This window comes from Coregonus clupeaformis, chromosome 10, assembly GCF_020615455.1.
Source record: "Coregonus clupeaformis isolate EN_2021a chromosome 10, ASM2061545v1, whole genome shotgun sequence".
NCBI classification, from domain to species: domain Eukaryota; kingdom Metazoa; phylum Chordata; class Actinopteri; order Salmoniformes; family Salmonidae; genus Coregonus; species Coregonus clupeaformis.
In genome coordinates this window covers 14,756,315-14,776,593 of record NC_059201.1, presented here as the reverse complement: position 1 = coordinate 14,776,593, position 20,279 = coordinate 14,756,315, and the positions used below count along the sequence as shown (strand labels likewise).

The 20,279-nt window shown below is 44.5% G+C and overlaps 1 protein-coding gene across 3 annotated transcripts in view; it reads right to left on the bottom strand.

Moving 5' to 3' along the window:
• Positions 1-20,279, bottom strand: part of LOC121575199 (inositol 1,4,5-trisphosphate receptor type 1) — a 147,428-nt gene that overhangs the window by 50,868 nt on the left and 76,281 nt on the right. For 2 of the 3 annotated variants that reach the window (XM_045222860.1, XM_045222858.1), the window contains 6 exons: positions 19,832-19,957; positions 17,125-17,253; positions 11,065-11,185; positions 10,384-10,568; positions 9,873-10,021; positions 5,854-5,965 (listed from right to left, as the gene is read on the bottom strand). In XM_045222860.1, the coding sequence (XP_045078795.1) occupies positions 5,854-5,965; positions 9,873-10,021; positions 10,384-10,568; positions 11,065-11,185; positions 17,125-17,253; positions 19,832-19,957 (822 nt within the window). Of the gene's footprint in view, positions 1-795; positions 841-4,845; positions 4,882-5,853; positions 5,966-9,872; positions 10,022-10,383; positions 10,569-11,064; positions 11,186-17,124; positions 17,254-19,831; positions 19,958-20,279 lie in introns of all 3 variants that reach the window. The other variant, XM_045222859.1, reaches the window with a different exon arrangement.

Genomic DNA, 20,279 nt, shown 5'->3' with positions numbered 1-20,279 from the left:
GGTGGCGGAGTGTGTGTGTGTGTGTGTGTGTGTGTTAAAGTCAGCCGTGGGTGTGCATTTGAGAATGAGAGCGACATTACATAAAGTCTGCTACCATGGTAATGCTCCAGCTAACTGAGACGGGCTAACCCACGCAGTACGGAGAATAGAGCCTTATCTGTCATTGGCAGGAGACAGATGAATGGACATTGTGAGGGCATTGTGTGAAACAAGTTACACAATCACACATCGAGAGCCAATCATCCAATCACGCTCCACATCTTTGTCTTCCACTCCCTATTTCCTTTGAGATAACAAGTGTGAGGAGGTGGGAAGGTAGCATATGTTGTGTGAGTTGGTTCATCTGTGTTAGATTGCAGTACCCAGTTCGTATTGGAGACAAACTGCTAAGAGAAAGCCACTGCTTATCCATTCCACACACACTGACACACTAAGCCAACCATGATTATATGCAGGGCGTCAAGTCAGCTAACCACAACTGTAGGGTAAGGGCTGCAGTGGAGTTAGTAATCTGTTGAGTTCAGTGATGGGTTAGGGGTTCAGACTAGGGTGAAAACCTAGCAATCGCAGCGGTTGGTCTTGATACTTAGAATGAATGAGTGTTGGAGTTAGGTTAGGGTTACGTTCAAGGCTAGGGGTTTATGGTCATGTTATGTTCAGGGCCAGTAGTACCTACCCTCTTCTGGTGTTATGCTCATGTTCATGTTAGGATCCTCAAGTTGTTTAAGGTTATGTTGGGGTTCAGGGTTTATAGTTTATGGTTGTGGTCATGTTACAGTCAGGATTAGTACCTACCCTCCTCTGGTCGTCCAGTATTTTCTGTGGCTGGTTGAGATCCAGCTGCTGGTGCAGTGAGGTGGGTTAGCACAGCACAGCGAGCCAACAGAAACAAACATAGGGTTATTCCTCATGCAGCATTGGTACAGCCAACATACACAGACACAGGGTTAATAACTGATTAATAATTTTATAAATTATTGACTTGCAAAGGGCAGCTATAGGGTTGTGCCATGCCATTGACTGTGGGTTAGAGCAGGGTGGTGTGAAGGTTATGGAGGGGTCAAAGCAATGGGAGTGGTCAGCAGCGGTGATGATGACTATCAATCAGGAAGTAAAGGGAGGGTGGGAAGAGAATCAACAGTTCACTGTCTGGAACCATTGCATATAACGAATTGCAGACCAACGTCACTCTTGGCAAAGTACAATACTACTGTACAAATGACAGCACAAATAAAAGTGATCCATGGTTCTCTTCTCTCTCATGTGGACCCTTGGCCTTTTGGAGAGGCCGCCACATAGTGGGATATACAGGATACCTGTTAGCTAGCTACAACTGTTTGGAGTCCGATCACGCTCCCATGCAATCATGTTAATTACATAAGAAGCAGAAACACTAGAAGGGGAGGGGAGGTGTGGATGGGGGGTGAATGGGAGGTAGAGAGGGTGTTATATAATGGAGCTCAGAGGGAACACTGAACTAGAGACACACAGGAGCTTAGAAAGCCCATCTGTCGCCAAAACAACAGAGAGAGAGAGAGAGAGAGAGGCTTGAGCATATCTGGTATGTTACTGTATAGAGAGACTAGCATGTTTGTGTCACCTTAAAACTTTCAGTGATTATTTTACCTTTTACACATCACTTTACATTTTACATTTACATTTTAGTCATTTAGCAGACGCTCTTATCCAGAGCGACTTACAGGAGCAATTAGGGTTAAGTGCCTTGCTCAAGGGCACATCGACAGATTTTTCACCTAGTCGGCTCGGGGATTAGAACCAGCGACCTTTCGGTTACTGGCACAACGCTCTTACCCACTAAGCTACCTGCCGCCCTCCACTTAAATATTGACATTGCTCCTCTATCACTTAAAGAATTAAGAATATTTAAATATAACTTTAAAAGTTTAAGTTTATGTAATCATACTGTTTCCAAAACATGTTTCTGTTAGTGTGTCCCGGTAGAGAAGCAGAGGCATGTCAGACGTTGTCCTACTGTAGCTCAGTCAGACAGGCAGGCAGAAGTGGCCACAGCATCCTCCCCCCACCGTGACCACATCAAAGTCAGACAGCCTGCTGATCAGAGCAGATCTGTGCTCTCTCCCCAACGCCCATGGTCCGACCACAGCGACCGCACAACAACCCCTCATGCTCACCACATCCTGCCCAACAATCGTTCCACCAAGCTGGAATCTCCCCGCGGCAAGCCCCTGCTGTCTGTCTGTCACATCTCCAGATTCCACGTTAAGAGAGAACACATGCAAAAACATTCCCCTTTTAGGTGTTTTTTGGTGTGTGTGCTGTGCATGTCCATTGTGTTTGTGTATTAGCAGGTGGAGGGAGACAGTCATGTTTAGACCCGTTGCTGACTGAAATGGATCTTGGGGTTTGCCGCTTGGCTGCCCACTGTGTTCAAAGTTCTCCAAACACCATAAAGACATTGAGGAAACCTAATCAAAAGTCTGTTGCTTGCTGTCAATTTTGCTGCAAGTGACCTGCTTTTCTCAGACCTGTAAAATGACATTCATCTTGTCCACCCAAGATCTTGAGCCAAGACCAGTACCAACCAAGTGTCTGGTGAGTGTCAACAATTGACCGGATCTACTTTCGTACATCTATAGGGACCTATTCAGGCAAAATAACAGTTCAGAATGTTGCAGATGGATATGTAATGTATAGAGCTGACACAATTCCCTATTCTACATGACAGAGTATCATATCTGCTCTATACCATTTATATCTGACTGTTTTGTGACGTTACACCCTCCTGAACAGAGCCCAGGTCCCTCTCACTGATTTGCCTCCTTCCTCTTTAAATCATGGGCCCAGGTGTTAAATGGGAAATCTGAGATTGCTACATCCATTTTTATTATTTATTACATCCATTTGTATTATTTATCCATTTGATACCCATTGATTCTAGAAGAATATCACTTATGGATGCCTCCATTAGTTCAACTGTCGCACCCCATCAGAACCAAAAATATCAGCTTATTTAGTGGCGAACCAATGGGGAACCAGGACGAGCACATTTTTGTTCTGGCCCAACACCAACACACATGATTCAGCTTCACCTAATCAACTTTTCATCAAGCCCTTGAATTGAGTTAGTTAGTGCTCGGTTAGAACAGATATGGTCCCCCCTGTGAGTTGCTGGTGGTACCAGAATTAAAAATACATACAAACATATATATTTTAGAGCAGCTCACACAGTACATGTTCATGTGCATTAAGGACAAGCTGCATTTGAACCCACATATATTCCTCCTGCTTAACCACAGAGAGGAGTGTGTGTCTGCACTGAGCTGTGTGGGGAGTCTCCTCCAACACACTACGACACTAACACGCCACGGAAACAACCTCTGCCAACTCCACTTAGACTACACACACAGTGTAAGTGTCTGCAGGACTGTACCGAGTGTGAGAGAGAAAGAAGAAGAGAGATACTGAGAAAAAGTGAGAGGGATAGAGACAGAGAGCGTGAGAGAGAGAGAGATAGCTATAGATAGATAGATAGAGGGGGAAAAGGAAGGAGAGAGAGAAGGAAACAGGGAGAAAGAGGGAGAGGTATTAGTGAGAGAAGGGAGGGTGGGCAAGGTTGGCTGGCTTGTTTTCCTCATACTTCTGTTATTACATCAGAGCTAGCGGTGAGGAAGGAGGGGCAATTAACCGGTGTGGATAGGGAGAGCTGTAGACAGATATATACCTCCCACGCCCCCCACCCTGTACCCCCTATAGCCCCCCCCTCTCGGCCCCCTCCTGCGACGGCACAGCCAGTGTCTTTGGGTATACAGCTCCTCTGCACTTTTATTGGCAATTACCTCTGAAGGTCACACATCAGTGGAGGGCAGGGGAGAGAAGCAGGGAGAGAGCGAGAGCGAGAGAGAGAGAGAGAGAGAGAGCGCGAGAGAGAGCGCGAGAGAGAGAGCGAGAAGCAGGCAGGCTGGGTTCCAGGAAAAAGGAAAAAAAGCCGACCCGGTTCTTATGTAACCACCGCCCCAGAGCTGGCAGCGGCACAGGGATCGTGCAGCTCGCAGGCAGGAAAACACACACACACACACACACACACCTTCCTAGTCCTAGATACACTGTTACAGTGCCTCCTACTGACACCCTGGGGAAAGGCATGGGAAACACCCTAAAACAACCATGAGCTCAGACTGCACATAGAAAGTAGAGAATGGAGAGAAAGGAAGAATGCATAGGGAAGGAGAGAGAGGAAGAGAAGATAAATAAATGGTAAACATATGAGCAGCCAACATTACTGGTCACAAATGCATTTAGGTCAAACAGAAAGTGTCAGAATGTTCTATCGAACTCACACTCTCCTCTTAGCGGTCCATGACTAGGCCAGGGATTTTCTCTAAACACTTGACCTGAACAGAAATAACTCCTGGTCCTCTCCATTACGGCATGGTGCTGCAATGTCATTGACTAAAGCTCCTCCTGAAAGCTCCCTTCATCCTTCTAGTAAAATAGGGAGGGATGTTCCTAAAGGGAACTAGCGCACACATTCCACAGCCCTTAGAGAGATAGACTGGGACACACACTGGCAGCCTGCCCTACCAGCATGGGACTCCCCCTGGAACAGCACAACACTACTGGGTAATGTGCGCACACACACACACACACACACACCTTTACTTACTGATTGGGAGGGTGAGGAAAGAGGGTGACAGAGAAAGCAACCCAAAACGACCACTACAACCCCAGGCGTACTACATACAGACACATTTCACCACCACATACAGCCACAACTACAATCACAGACCTACATTTAAGAGGAAAATGCACATTGACAGAACAAGTGAAAGAGGGAGAGAGAAGTAGAAGAAAAAGAGGGACAACCTCCGGCATATCCATCTCATCATCAAAGGCCCTGAGCTGAAAGAGAAGAGAGGGGTGGAGTGTTAGCCATGGATTAGCATAGAGAGGATACAGGCTGCTGTGTCAGTGTGAGCAGTGCACACCACATCATTAGTAGGGACAAACAACCACGTCACAGTGTTTGCAAGTAGACCCAGGTGAAGTCATTCAGGTGAAAATAGAAATTCACGCAGACACATGACTTAGACACATGATAAACAGCAGGTTCACACTTCCCACAACCAATAATCTTAACCTAATGATCTTGTTTGAAGGCTTTACAATCAACTACACCTCCTAAAAGCTATGACTGCTCTTACGTAATGGCTGAGGTACTGTTAGCCATGGGTTAGCATAGGGAGGATACAGGCTGCTGCTGTATCAGTGTGAGCAGTGCACACCACAACATTAGGGAGCATACACTAACTTTAGTCAGACGGTACATAAAGACCATCTTTAAAGCACTCGTGATGTGTATCTTAGTACACATGTAATACTTTTGAAAATACCTTATTAGTAAAGGGTGTTTGACACACAATGGAAAGAGTTGGTATAATAGTAAAGGCGAGATCCATCCATTCTGAGCCAATTCCCTTTCTAGCAAGATGGACCATCGGGGGGTTATATCTTCCTGCTTGACCTCAGACATGGATGCTTTCATTGGACCGTGCTGGTTAGTTAGTGTCCAGCCAAGTATTCATGAGGTAAGTCTAGCCTGGACCAGCTCAGTGTATATGTGTGTGTGTATGTGTGTGTACTCATTATGTAGATCCATATCGTTCCGTATCACATCAGAATAAAAAGAACACACCCAGACACTGATTGATGAGTCTTACAATGTGAGCGATCCTAAAAAGAGAAGGGTAGAAACTAGATAGGGGTTGGTCATCGATCCCACTATACTGTGATGGAGAGAAGCAGTGGTATTCGAGGTTCGGGGCTGCAGATGGAGGTAAGGTAAGGTGTGTTGTGTTGTGACTCGTGTCCTACCTTCTCTCCGTATCCTCTGTCTTTTGTCATCATCTCTCGGAGGGTCTGCAGGACCTTGATACACAGCCTCTCCTCATTCTCCTCCAGAAGCTGCTTGGTGTGTTTGATCAGCCTGGGGAGAGACAGGGTCAAAGGTCAACGTGGGGTCACTAACCATGGGGTCATCGTGGAGTTGAGTTCACAAGAGGATTGACTGGATGGGTGGGTTTGGGGCACACTGTATGTTGGGGTTGCGGGTGTTGTGCACACATTTTCATTTAAGTCATTTAACCAGAGAGAGAAAAAACTATCACATATTAGTAATTGCAAGTAAACCCTTCTTCATTTTGTTACTTTTCAGATTAAGTCTGTCAAATTAAGTCTGTCAGACACGTGATTTAAGATAAACAACAGGTTCACACTTTCCATGACCAATAATCTTATCCACAAATGTTCTCTTTTTGAAGGCCACACCCAACTATACTGAACAAAAATATAAAACGCAACATGTAAAGTATCAGCCTGAGAGAGAAACGGCTGAACCTTGGCAATGTTCCTCAGGTGGTAAAAAGCTATTTTGGTCACAATCATAATGTGTGATTCGAAATTGAGTTCAGAATCTAAAATGACAACTAGGTTTTTTACCTGGCGTTTTATCTTTATTGCCCGTGAATTAAAATGTGCGGCCAGATTCTCTCTCTGTGCTTTGGCTCTCTCTGTGCTTTGGCTCCAATAATAAGTACCTCGGTCTTGTCTTGATTTAACTGGGGGAAGTTGTGACCCATCCAAGTATTTAAATCACTAATACAGTCTAATAATTTATCTGTGGAACTAAAATCCTCTGGTGACACAGAAATGTAAAGTTGTGTATCGTCTGCGTAGCAGTGAAAATCAATGTTGTGCTTTCTGATAACGCTGCCAAGGGGTAACATACACTACATGACTAAAAGTATGTGGACACCTGCTCGTCGAACATCTCATTCCAAAATCATGGTCATTAATATGGACTTGGTCCCTACTTTACTGCTATAACAGCCTCTACTCTTCTGGGAAGGCTTTCCACTAGATGTTGAACATTGCTGCAGGGACTTTCTTCCACTCAGCCACAAGAGCATTAGTGAGGTCGGGCACTGATGTTGGGCGATTAGGCCTGGCTCGCAGTCGGTGTTCCAATTCATCCCAAAGGTGTTAGATGGGGTTGAGGTCAGGGCTCTGTGCAGGCCAGTCAAGTTCTTCCACACCGATCTCGACAAAACATTTATATATGGACCTCGCTTTGTGCCCGGGGGCATTGTCATGCTGAAACAATGTCATTGTATTTAGTGTTAAGATTTCCCTTAACTGGAACTAAGGGGCCTAGCCCGAACCATGTAAAACACCCCACACCATTATTCCTCCTCCACCAAACTTTACAGTTGGAACTATGCATTGGTGCAGGTAGCGTTCTCCTGGCATCCGCCAAACCCAGATTTGTCCGTAGGACTGCCAGATGCTGAACCGTTTCCACTGCTCCAGAGTCAAATGGCTGCGAGCTTTACACCACTCCAGCCGACGCTTGTCATTGCGCATGGTGATGTTAGGCTTGTGTGCGGCTGCTCGGCAATTGAAACCCATTTCATGAAGCTCCCATCGAACAGTTATTGTGCTGATGTTGCTTCCAGAGGCAGTTTGGAACTCAGTAGTGAGTGTTGCAGCTGAGGACAAAGGATTCTTACGCGCTTCAGCACTCAGCGATCCTGTTCTGTGAGTTTCTGTGGCCTACCACTTCGCGGCTGAGCCGTTATTGCACCTAGACGTTTCCACTTCACAATAACAGCACTTACAGTTGACCGGGACAGTTCTAGCAGGACAGAAATTTGACGAACTGACTTGTTGGAAAGGTGGCATCCTATGACGGTGCCACGTTGAAAGTGACTGAGCTCTTCAGTAAGGCCATTCTACTGCCAATGTTTGTCTATGGAGATTGCATGGCTGTGTGCTGTCAGCAACGGATGTAGCTGAAATAGCCAAATCCACTAATTTGAAGGGGTGTCCACATACTTTTGTATATATAGTGTATATTCACGTCACCAAATAATTTATTAAAACGCACTGTTTTGCAAGGAAGATCTACAGTAGCCTCAACAGCACTCTGTAGGGTAGCACCATGGTATAGCCACAGGACAGCTAGTTTCTGTCCTCCTCTGGGTACATTGACTTCAATACAAAACCTAGGAGGCTCATGGTTCTCACTCCCTTCCATAGACTTACTTTAGTAATTATGACAACTTCCAGAGGACGCCCTCCAACCTATCAAAGCTCTTGCAGCATGAACTGACATTTTGTCCACCCAATCAAAGGATCAGAGAATGAATCTAGTACTGAAAGCATAAGCTACAGCTAGATAGCACTGCAGTGCATTCAATGTGGTGAGTAGTTGACTCAAAGAGAGAGAAAGACAACAGTTGAACAGTTTTGAACAAATACATTTCTTCAAAAATGAAGGAGAAGCAAGAGAGAGGGAGAGAGAGAGGGCTAGCTATATTTCGTAGTATTTTTTTCTTCACTTTCACTTACAGTACTTAGCTAGCTAGCTAGTTTAGCCTACTCAAACACCCGGCTCAAACAGAGAAGGATGCTATGTTAGCTAGCTGTCTATCCAACACTGGAACTTCCAAGTCAAGGTAAACTTTTGGTTGTATTAATTTATTGCCACCGGGGCCCACCGGTGTAACTGCTAAACTGCTTGCTGACTGTACACTGTACTGCATGATTGTAGCGGGTTTACTATTGTGTTCTATTCTATGTTGACTATGACGTTAGATAATATGGTGACAACAATGTAGGCTGTGTGTAGCCATTAGCAGTTCTGATATGAAGATTTGGCTTGTAAAGTTTTTTTTGCACTGAAGTCCACAAGCGAAGGGTGAGAGAGGAGGAGAGCGTGTAGATGTGAGAAAGAATTACAACGAGCAAAGTGATCATACTGTTTGTATGTGGCTGCTATGAAAGTACACTGTGTTTGCGTGTGATCAGGGGTGTATTCATTCAGCCGATTCTGTTGAAAAACGTTTCTCAAACGGAGCGAAACGGGGATAAACTCACCTGAATTTGTCCAATAGAAACTCTTGTTTGCAACTGTTGGACTAATGATTGCATCCTAGATCAGCTAGATGCAGGCAAGAGTGTGCAAGGCGGTATTGAATGTCACGGTCTGTCACCTTGATTACTAAAAATTATCTCGACCTGTGCAACCTCATGATGGGTATAGGGAAAATTTGAGTATCATAAAGTAACCTAAAGCTATCGATGTTATATTGAGCTGGGTGAATGGAATATGAATGACATTCATCCAATATGCTGTAATAGAAATAAGGCCATGCTCATAAAAAAACATTTGCGTCCTCCCTCATCTTAAACGGCACCGATCGCCACTGCATTTATTATATGTTTTTATTTCTTTATCAATCTCCAGCGCAAGCAGCAGAGCTGTCAACCAGACTGACTAGCAGTGAGAACGAGGTGGAGGAGCTGAAGAGAGAGAATGCAGTTAATGTAGCTACTCTAAATCTTAGTAGAAGACGCGCCAGTGAGAGGAGTCTACTACTTCAGATACACTGTCTGTGGTGGACAGGATACAGAACCAATAGGTGTATACTTGTATAAGAATAACCAGAGTATAGTAGTCACAGGTGAAATTAATGATGGCCAGTATGAGTATGAATCTAATGCAGCAGTCCTGGAGTTAGAAGGGGAGATGTGGTCTACATGCAGCTCTAAATCAGCCCACCAGGTTTATGATGATTTCTTTACTCGTACCACCTACAGTGTCTTCCTGCTCTTCACCATGTAAATCATGTCATCATGTTAGCTTCAGGGTGTGGATGAATGTTTCCTCCCACCAATAAATACATTCATAAAGAATGACCAATATGTCTGTCATTACCTTGGGCTTTCAAAGTGAAATCTTGAAATACATATAATAATCTGTCTATATACTATCCCAGACACTGTATACGTTGTTTAGTGTGGGGTGGGATTGTTAGTATGAACACACGTACTTGCAGATGAAGCCGCCACTCTCACACTTCCTGCGGGAGTCAGTGTTCTCAGGGAAGAGCAGCTCGGGCCGATGCAGTACATCCACTAGGACAGACAGCTCAGCCTGGACCAACGGACGTAGGCGGTCTTCTAGAGCTGACACTATGTCCTGCAGAGACAAAGGGAGAGGGGGAGGAAAAGGGGGAGGGAGAGACAGGGCGGAGGGAGAGAGAAAGGGGCAGAGAAAGAAGGAGCGAGTTAAAGGGATAGTGCGAGATTTTGGCAATTAATAATTAAAACCTTATTGTCTTTATCATAACCCAAAATATAAGGTTTTATTTTCCATTGTTTACAAACAACAAGAATGTAAACACACAACGTATAGCTTCAAAATTGTTAAAACTATCGCTTGGATGTCATGGTCTGTCAGTTCTTGCATGTGTAGAGCAATATCTATGAATTTAGGAGGGATTACATTTCCCTAGCCCCATCCCTCAGACAGACAGACTCACACAAACACAGTGTACCCACCTGCAGTCTCTCAATGATGTTCCTGTAGTCTCGCGAGGTAGTCAGTACTGAGTCTCTGCGGGCAGCGTTGCGGGCAGACATTCTCCAGGACATGGCTGTCTTCTGAACGATGTTGTTGGACTTCACAAACAGGTTGTTCACCTGGCTGTCCAGATCCACTGGGATGGCTATGGCTCGCCCTTTAGCTATCACATACACACAACCAAGGAAGATGTCAAACAACACTCATCTTATATATATATATATATATATATATATATATATATATATATATATATATAAAAAAAACAAATTAAAATAAAAAATATACTCAAAACCCCCCCAAAAAAAAAAAAACATGGGAAAATATTTAAAAATATATATAATTTAAATTTAAATACAAATTAAGAACAAAAAATAAGTCTGCTAAATGACATAAATGTAATCTTCAGAGTACATCCCGATCATAATAGCACTGCCTCATCAGGGAATTTGACTAACAAATGGCCAATAAATGGCTAACATCAAGTTGGATTCCTTTGACAACCCCCATTTATAAAAGTGTTATACAGTATGTAAAATCTATACATACAGTCGAGTAGTTCATAGAAGCCAGGTTATTTTGAGGGGTCTTTGTTGGAGATGTAATCGGAGCTACAGTAGTGTTGGGGGTTAGTGTTATGAATGTGTTGTACTTCTTACCCACGTCAGACAGCACCTTGATACAGCTCTCCACTGAGCCTTTCTGGACTGGGACCAACCAGTTACAGTGGTACACTCTGAACACTGCCTGTAACTGCTGAACAAACACTGGCTGCCTGGTCTGAGGAGGGGGAGGAGGAGAGGGAGAGGAGAGGAAGGAAGAGGGGAGGGGGATAGGGAAGAGGGGAGGAAGGGGGATAGGGGAGAGGGCAGAGGGAGAGGGGTGTGGGGAGTGAGAGGGAGAATAATTGAGTTATAAAAAATGGATCAATTAGATAATACTATAAGGTTTATAGAACCATGTTATTGTATACTTGACAGGGATGCTTCTGACTCACACTAACTATTAAGGCTCCACCATTACAAATCATACCTCCACATAGCCCTGTGAAACAACATGGTGGCTGCAATCTGGAAATCAATCAAAGACGCAAAAAGACAGTACAGGGACAAAGTGGAATCACTTCAATGGCCTCGACGCAAGACGCATGTGGCAAGAACTACAAACCATTGGGATTCTAAAAGGAAAACCAGCTGCGTGGAGAACGCGATGCCTCTCTCCAAGATGAGCAAAACACTTTTTATGCTCGCTTCGAGCAACTCAACACAGATCCTCGTACGAGAGCCCCTGCTGCTGAAGAGGACTGTGAGCGCTCGATCTCTGTGGCAAACGTGAGTAAGACCTTCAAGCATGTAAATACACGCAAGGCAGCAGACCCCTATGGTATCCCCGGCCGAGTCCTCAAGAGCATGTGCATACCAGCTGGCTGGAGTGTTTACAGACATATTCAACCTCTCCCTGTCCCAGTCTGATCTCCACATGCTTCAAGATGTCCACCACTGTCCCTGTACCCAAGCAAACAAAGGTAACCTGCCTAAATGACCATCACTGTAGCACTCACTTCTGTAATGAAGTGCTTTGAGACCCGACACCCTGGACCCATAAAAAATGTCATACCGACTCAACAGATCCATGGATGACGCAATCGCCATTGCTCTGCACGGTGCCCTATCCCAGCTGGACAAGAGGAATACCTATGTGAGAATGCTGTTCATCGACTACAGCTCAGCTTTCAATGCCATAGTCCCCTTCAAGATCGTCACTAAGCTCAAGGCCCTGGGTATGAACACCTCCCTCTGCAACTGGGCTGGTGGTGAGGGTAGGCAACAACACCTCCACCATGCTGACTCTCAACACAGGGGCCCCTCAGGGGTGTGTGCTCAGCCCCCTCCTATACTCCCTGTACATCCAAGACTGAGTAGCCATGACACGATGGTGGTGGGCCTGATCGCTGACGGCGACGAGACAACCTACAGGGAGGAGGTTAAAGCTCTGGCACAGTGGTGCCAGGAAAAACAGCCTCTCCCTCAACGTCCGCAAAACCAAGGAGCTGCTCGTGGACTACAGGGAACAGGAAGGGGAGCACGCCTCTATTGACATTGACAGCACTGCAGTGGAGAAGGTCAAAAGCTTCAAGTTCCTTGGCGTGCACATCACAGAGGACCTGACATGGACCAATCATACAGACACCGTGGTGAAGAAGGCGCAACAGCACCTCTTCAACCTCAGGCGACTGAAGAAATTCGGCATGGGCCCACAGATCCTCCAGAAGTTCTTCAGCTGCACCAGAGAGAATCTTGACCGGCTGCATCACTGCCTGGTATGGCAACTGCACTGCCCTCAACCGCAAGGCTCTACAGAGGGTGGTGCGGACGTTCCAATACGTTACTGGGGACGAGCTCCCTGCCCTCCAGGACATCTATACCAGGCAGTGTTTCAGAAAGGCCTAGAAGATCTTCAAGGACTCCAGTCACCCGAGCCACAAACTGTTCACTCTTTTACCATCTGGTAAGCGATATTGGAGCATCTGGTCTCAGACCAACAGGATCCGAGACAGCTTCTTCCACCAGGCCATCAGACTGTTGAACAGCTAACCCTGCTGTCTCCCTGCACAGATCTTGACCTTAGTGACTAGCTGCACCTTAAAGACTATTTCCACTGACTCTCCACACATCCAACCCTTACACACAAGCACACACACAGACCCACTCACACACCCAGTCAACGCTGCTTTTATATTATATACTATTTATTCAACTGCGCAACCAAGACACTACCCACTTTATATTGTAAATACAGTCATACTTGACATAGCACATTCATTATCTATACTGTATATCCTACTGTGTACATATCAGGATATTACTATGCATACTACCTCTTCTATTATTTGTTATTTTTGATTTGACTCTTTATTATACAATATTGATTATTGTACTGCAATGTTGAGGGAGCTAGCACACAAGGCATTTCACTGCAACTTTTATACCTGCTGTAAACTGAATGCTTGACAAATAAAATTGGATTTTAATTTGATTTTATGTAAAACCTCCTTGAGATTCTGCTGTAGCCTCACACCCTGTTACCTCACACCAGCTCGACACCCCCGCCTCCTCCTGACTGTGGTGGGGTACAGGGAGTGAGATAACGCCTGGATCCAGACCAGCAGGGTGGAGGTGGAGGGGGGATAGATATCTACGCTACACCGCTGCTCTGCTATGATCGAACTGGTGTTTTAGTGGCAGTTAGCTTTTCCACACACCAAGCACCAACATCACACCACCATATTGCCCCAGACCACCCAAACCCCTGTGTGACACCAGTGACAACACCCTGAATCAGACCATCAACTCACAATTAATGAACATGACTAAAGATGAATAGTTGGTATTTAGACAAAATGGATGGACACACACGTGCATACTCACGCTCCTACTTACATTTACATTTCAGTAATTTAGCAGACGCTCTTATCCAGAGCGACTTACAGTTAGTGAGTGCATACATTTTCATACTGGCCCCACATGGGAAACGAACCCACAACCCTGGCGTTGCAAGCGCCATGCTCTACCAACTGAGCTACAGGGGACTATCCTACTCTCACATACACACGACCCATTAGCACAGTTGTATTCAAAGTAGGGCGCGGTCACAGGGGAATTGCAGTGGGGTCAGCAAAATATAAATAAACAAATTATTTTTTGGGGGGAACAAAAAATTAAGAGTACAGATTATTGTATGAGACAATATAGTGATTTTAACAAAAAATATAATTTCAAAAATTCAATTTTATTGAGTAAAAAAGTATTTAGTCAGCCACCAATTGTGCAAGTTCTCCCACTTAAAAAGATGAGAGGCCTGTAATTTTCATCATAGGTACACGTCAACTATGACAGACAAAATGAGAAAAGAAAATCCAGAAAATCACATTGTAGGATTTTTAATGAATTTATTTGCAAATTATGGTGGAAAATAAGTATTTGGTCGATAACAAAAGTTTCTCAATACTTTGTTATATACCCTTTGTTGGCAATGACACAGGTCAAACGTTTTCTGTAAGTCTTCACAAGGTTTTCACACACTGTTGCTGGTATTTTGGCCCATTCCTCCATGCAGATCTCCTCTAGAGCAGTGATGTTTTGGGGCTGTCGCTGGGCAACACAGACTTTCAACTCCCCTCCAAAGATTTTCTATGGGGTTGAGATCTGGAGACTGGCTAGGCCACTCCAGGACCGTGAAATGCTTCTTACGAAGCCACTCCTTCGTTGCCCGGGCGGTGTGTTTGGGATCATTGTCATGCTGAAAGACCCAGCCACGTTTCATCTTCAATGCCCTTGCTGATGGAAGGAGGTTTTCACTCAAAATCTCACGATACATGGCCCCATTCATTCTTTCCTTTACACGGATCAGTCGTCCTGGTCCCTTTGCAGAAAAACAGCCCCATAGCATGATGTTTCCACCCCCATGCTTCAGAGTAGGTATGGTGTTCTTTGGATGCAACTCAGCATTCTTTGTCCTCCAAACACGACGAGTTGAGTTTTTACCAAAAAGTTATATTTTGGTTTCATCTGACCATATGACATTCTCCCAATCCTCTTCTGGATCATCCAAATGCACTCTAGCAAACTTCAGACGGGCCTGGACATGTACTGGCTTAAGCAGGGGGACACGTCTGGCATTGCAGGATTTGAGTGCCTGGCGGCGTAGTGTGTTACTGATGGTAGGCTTTGTTACTTTGGTCCCAGCTCTCTGCAGGTCATTCACTAGGTCCCCCCGTGTGGTTCTGGGATTTTTGCTCACCGTTCTTGTGATCATTTTGACCCCACGGGGTGAGATCTTGCGTGGAGCCCCAGATCGAGGGAGATTATCAGTGGTCTTGTATGTCTTCCATTTCCTAATAATTGCTCCCACAGTTGATTTCTTCAAACCAAGCTGCTTACCTATTGCAGATTCAGTCTTCCCAGCCTGGTGCAGGTCTACAATTTTGTTTCTGGTGTCCTTTGACAGCTCTTTGGTCTTGGCCATAGTGGAGTTTGGAGTGTGACTGTTTGAGGTTGTGGACAGGTGTCTTTTATACTGATAACAAGTTCAAACAGGTGCCATTAATACAGGTAACGAGTGGAGGACAGAGGAGCCTCTTAAAGAAGAAGTTACCGGTCTGTGAGAGCCAGAAATCTTGCTTGTTTGTAGGTGACCAAATACTTATTTTCCACCATAATTTGCAAATAAATTCATAAAAAATCCTACAATGTGATTTTCTGGATTTTTTTTCTCAATTTGTCTGTCATAGTTGACGTGTACCTATGATGAAAATTACAGGCCTCTCTCATCTTTTTAAGTGGGAGAACTTGCACAATTGGTGGCTGACTAAATACTTTTTTCCCCCACTGTATTTATTGGTTTATTTTCATTTTGAAATAAAAAAGTAATGAATGTAATGTAATGAATTGAAGGTTATTTGTTAAAGTGGCAGTGCAGTTAAAAACGTGATTTTCCTGGGTGTTTTAAATTATATTTCCACAATATGAGGTTAAAAATAACACTGTGAAATTGTGAAAATGATGATAATGCCCTTTTTGTGTAAGAGCTGATTGAAAAACAATGACTGGAATTTCAGCCTGTTCAGGTAGGATATGATCACAATGTGATGTGTCACAATGATCTGATTATAATAGACCAATGACTGTTCATCTGGGTAAGGGGCGGGCTCTACACAATCCTATCAGCCAATCAGGGCTGTGTATGTAAATATCTTCAAATTTGTTTCCTAACGCCAACACAGTCAGACTGAGCATTCCACGGACCAAAGGAGGCTCAGGGAAATAAATGATAAATATATTCTGGAGTTATTTTCATTAAATAAACACACACACACAGTGATTTATTAGATATGCCGTGATGATTTAAAAATACAATTAGAAAGACAGCATGGGGGCTTTAGTTAAAAAATCTAAATGTACCGATTTTAAGGTTGTGTCATTAGATTTAGGGTGTGGTTGGGTCGGCAGAATTTTTTGGCGAAAAAAATGGGGTCCCCAGAAATTCTGGTGAAAAAAATGGGGTCCCAGCTGAAAAAGTTTGAAAACCACTGCATTAGCACCTAGTCATGTGTGGTCCCCATTCCAATAAATGTATATAAAATACATCTGTCAGTTTCCCCAAAAGTGATGCCTGCAGCTGAGGATAAAGGCAGTCAGAGAATAAAACAATAGTCAGTGATGATATTCAGGACAAGCCACTTGATAACCTGGTTTCGCTCCTCTCTTAAAAGTTCTCCACATTGGTGCAGATGTCCATAATAAAGGTCTTGAAGATGTTATTCCTTTTATTCTAGGAATTTAAGAGCAGTTTACCAAGAACTACATGAATGGACATTGAACATAAAGAGCTAGGGGATGGGGGTATTGATAAACAATTACTAAAAATGCTGTCTACAAAGGGTATGACTCCCGTGTACAACAGGAAAACGTCACTCAGTGAAGCCATGATAACAATCATTATAGACTGTCACAGGAGGAGGCTACAGCCTTCTAAGGCTAGCTCTACGGGATGATGACTAACTCCATGTCCCTAGATAGAAAGATAGAACATTAATGGCAAATGAGGTTGTGGGAACTGAGAGGAAGGAAGGTTGCACTGGCTTTCTCTGAAAGAGCTTGGTTCCACTGATAGAACGTCACTCTCTTTTCAGGGTAGGGATGTGGGTTGCTGTTGGTTACCTGCAGGCTGGTGCTCTGGTCAGAGAAGGGTGAGCTGAAGAAGGTGGTCACGATGCTCATGACCGTCTCGGTCACGTAGCTCTCCAGGACCGTGTCGGCATGTTTCCGGTCACTCGTGTTGTTGCACACCTGCAGAGGTCACAAGGTCAACAAGTTGAACACAACTAATTCCTGTTTCACCTGCAGTTGTACTGCACTTATAACATCTATACAGTCTGAACACTGTAGGAAATCCAGGCCTGTGTATAGAATATAATAGTATAGTATAGTATAGTATAGTATAGTGAAGGACCAATGAGTTCTAAAAGGGCCGGCTTTTTAAAAAAGTTAGGGAGGATAAACTGTATTTATGCTAATAATTATGCTATTGTGCTCCAATGAGGCACAATAGCATAATAAAATTTCCTTCATATTTTTTATAAAGTTAATTGAAACCCTGATCCATTCTCATCAGTCATTCAGACGTATAAGTGGCGTCTCCTGAGTGGCGCAGTGGTCTAAGGTTCGAATCCAGGCTCTGTCGTAGCCGGCCGTGACCGGGAGACCCATGGGGCGGCGCACAATTGGCCCAGCGTCGTCCAGGGTAGGGGAGGGAATGGCAGGCAGGGATGTTGGTAGAGCATGGTGTTTGCAACGCCAGGGTTGTGGGTTCGATTCCCGCGGGGGGCCAGTATGAAATGAAAAAATAAAATAAAAAATTGTATGCACTCACTAACTGTAAGTCGCTCTGGATAAGAGCGTCTGCTAAATGACTAAAATGTAAATGTATAACTCTTGCCTCTTTTTTTCTACTTAGAAAAGTCTTGGGCGGGCAAAACATTGTACACAATAATTTCATCCAAACAGACATTTTTGCTAATTTACAAAAAAAACTTTTAAAAAACTGAAATATTACATTTACATAAGTATTCAGACCCTTTACTCAGTACTTTGTTGAAGCACCTTTGGCAGCGATTACAGCCTTGAGTCTTCTTGGGTATGACGCTACAAGTTTGGCACACCTGTATTTGGGGAGTTTCTCCCATTCTTCTCTGCAGATCCTCTCAAGCTCTGTCAGGTTGGATGGGGAGCATTGCTGCACAGCTATTTTCAGGTCTCTACAGATATGTTCGATTGGGTTCAAGTCCAGGCTCCGGCTGGGCCACTCAAGGACATTCAGGACTTTTCCCGAAGCCACTCCTGCGTTGTCTTGGCTGTGTGCTTAGGGTCGTTGTCCAGTTGGAAGGTGAACCTTCGCCCTTTTCCTGAGCGCTCTGGAGCAGGTTTTCATCAAGGATCTCTCTGTACTTTGCTCCGGTCATCTTTCCCTCGATCCTGACTAGTCTCCCAGTCCCTGCCGCAGAAAAACATCCCCACAGCATGATGCTGCCACCACCATGCTTCACCGTAGGGATGGTGCCAGGTTTCCTCCAGACGTGACTCTTGGCATTCAGGCCAAAGAGTTCAATCTTGGTTTCATCAGACCAGAGAATCTTGTTTCTCATGGTCTGAGAGTCTTTAGGTGCCTTTTGGCAAACTCCAAGCGGGCTGTCATGTGTCTTTTACTGAGGAATGGCTTCCGTCTGGCCACTCTACCATAAAGGCCTGATTGGTGGAGTGCTGCAGAGATGGTTGTCCTTCTGGAAGGTTCTCCCATCTCCACAGAGGAACTCTAGAGCTCTGTCAGAGTGACCATCAGGTTCTTGGTCACCTCCCTGACCAAGGCCCTTCTCCCCCGATTGCTCAGTTTGGCCGGGCGGCCAGCTCTAAGAAGAGTCTTGGTGTTTCCAAACGTCTTCTATTTAAGAATGATGGAGGCCACTGTGTTCTTGGGGATCTTCAATACTGCAGAAATGTTTTGGTACCCTTCCCCAGATCTGTGCGTCAACACAATCCTGTCTCGGTGCTCTACGGACAATTCCTTCGACCTCATGGCTTGGACTCCAATCAAGTTGTAGAAACATCTCAAGGATGATCAATGGAAACAGGATGCACCTGAGCTCAATTTCGAGTCTCATAGCAAAGGGTCTGAAAGATTATGTAAATAAGGTATCTGTTTTTTATTTTTAATACATTTGCCAAAAATTCAAAAAACCTGTTTTTGCTTTGTCATTATGGGGTATTGTGTGTAGATTGCTGAGGAAAATGTAAAAAAATATATTTTAGAATAAGGCTGTAACGTAACAAAATTTGGAAAAAGTCAAGGTGTCTGAATACTTTCCAAAGGCACTGTAGTTGGTTCAGAGTTCGTTTTGGTATTTCAACCTGCATGTCCTGATCGCGTCTGGTGTGGATGAACAAAATCAACATGCGCGCAAGAGCAACTTTCAGTTAGTGCTTTGAAAACTAACAATCACCAAAATAAAAGCTAGACAGTCAGGGAGAATCAAAAGTTCCCAAAAAGTATGCATTCAGGAGTATTTTTTTCATGGCATGGGGCCCTCATTGATTTTGTTATAATGTTTGAGTCACTTAGATAGCATAAGCCATGGCAAGAAATTAGCTTTCAAACTGAAAATGTTTCTCTCCGCCACATGGCAAAATGTGTAGAATTGCAGGAAATTAGCTTTAAAACAGCAACATTTTGTCACTACGGCCAACAGGAGGGCCTCTAAAATGTTCTGTCGGTGAACGCACCATGGCCACGCCCATGGTCACACCCAACACCACCTTAGCCCCATTTTGATCCTCAAAAACCTTGTCTTGTGTAAGTGCTGTTGTCCCTCACCCTGCAGATGTCCACCAGAAAGTTCTCAAAGAGCTTCCACATGTGGTTGCTGGTGTAGATCTCCTTCATCTCCACCTCCGTGTCCACGTAGCAGTGGTTCAGAAAGTTGATGTAGGCTATCTTCACCTGGAGAGGACAGTGTTAAGCACACTCATTACACCCTGTCCATAGCTCAAGGAGTTGTTTTACAATGATGATGAATACATCTTGATGTGATTCTAGCTCAGGGCTGGGCTGGGGTACAGTGATTGGGGCCTGTTAGTTGACTAATCTAGGGGTCATGGTTGTACTGGGTTTGTCCCTGTAGAGTAGGGCTCACTACTGTCTAAGACAGAAAAGATTACAGCTAGTGGACAATGACTTGTCCATAAAAGTGAGACAGGAGAACAAGAGCAGACAGGCCATTTTGGGGATGGTTAGTTGATGAATGGTAGGCCTGTGAAGACTT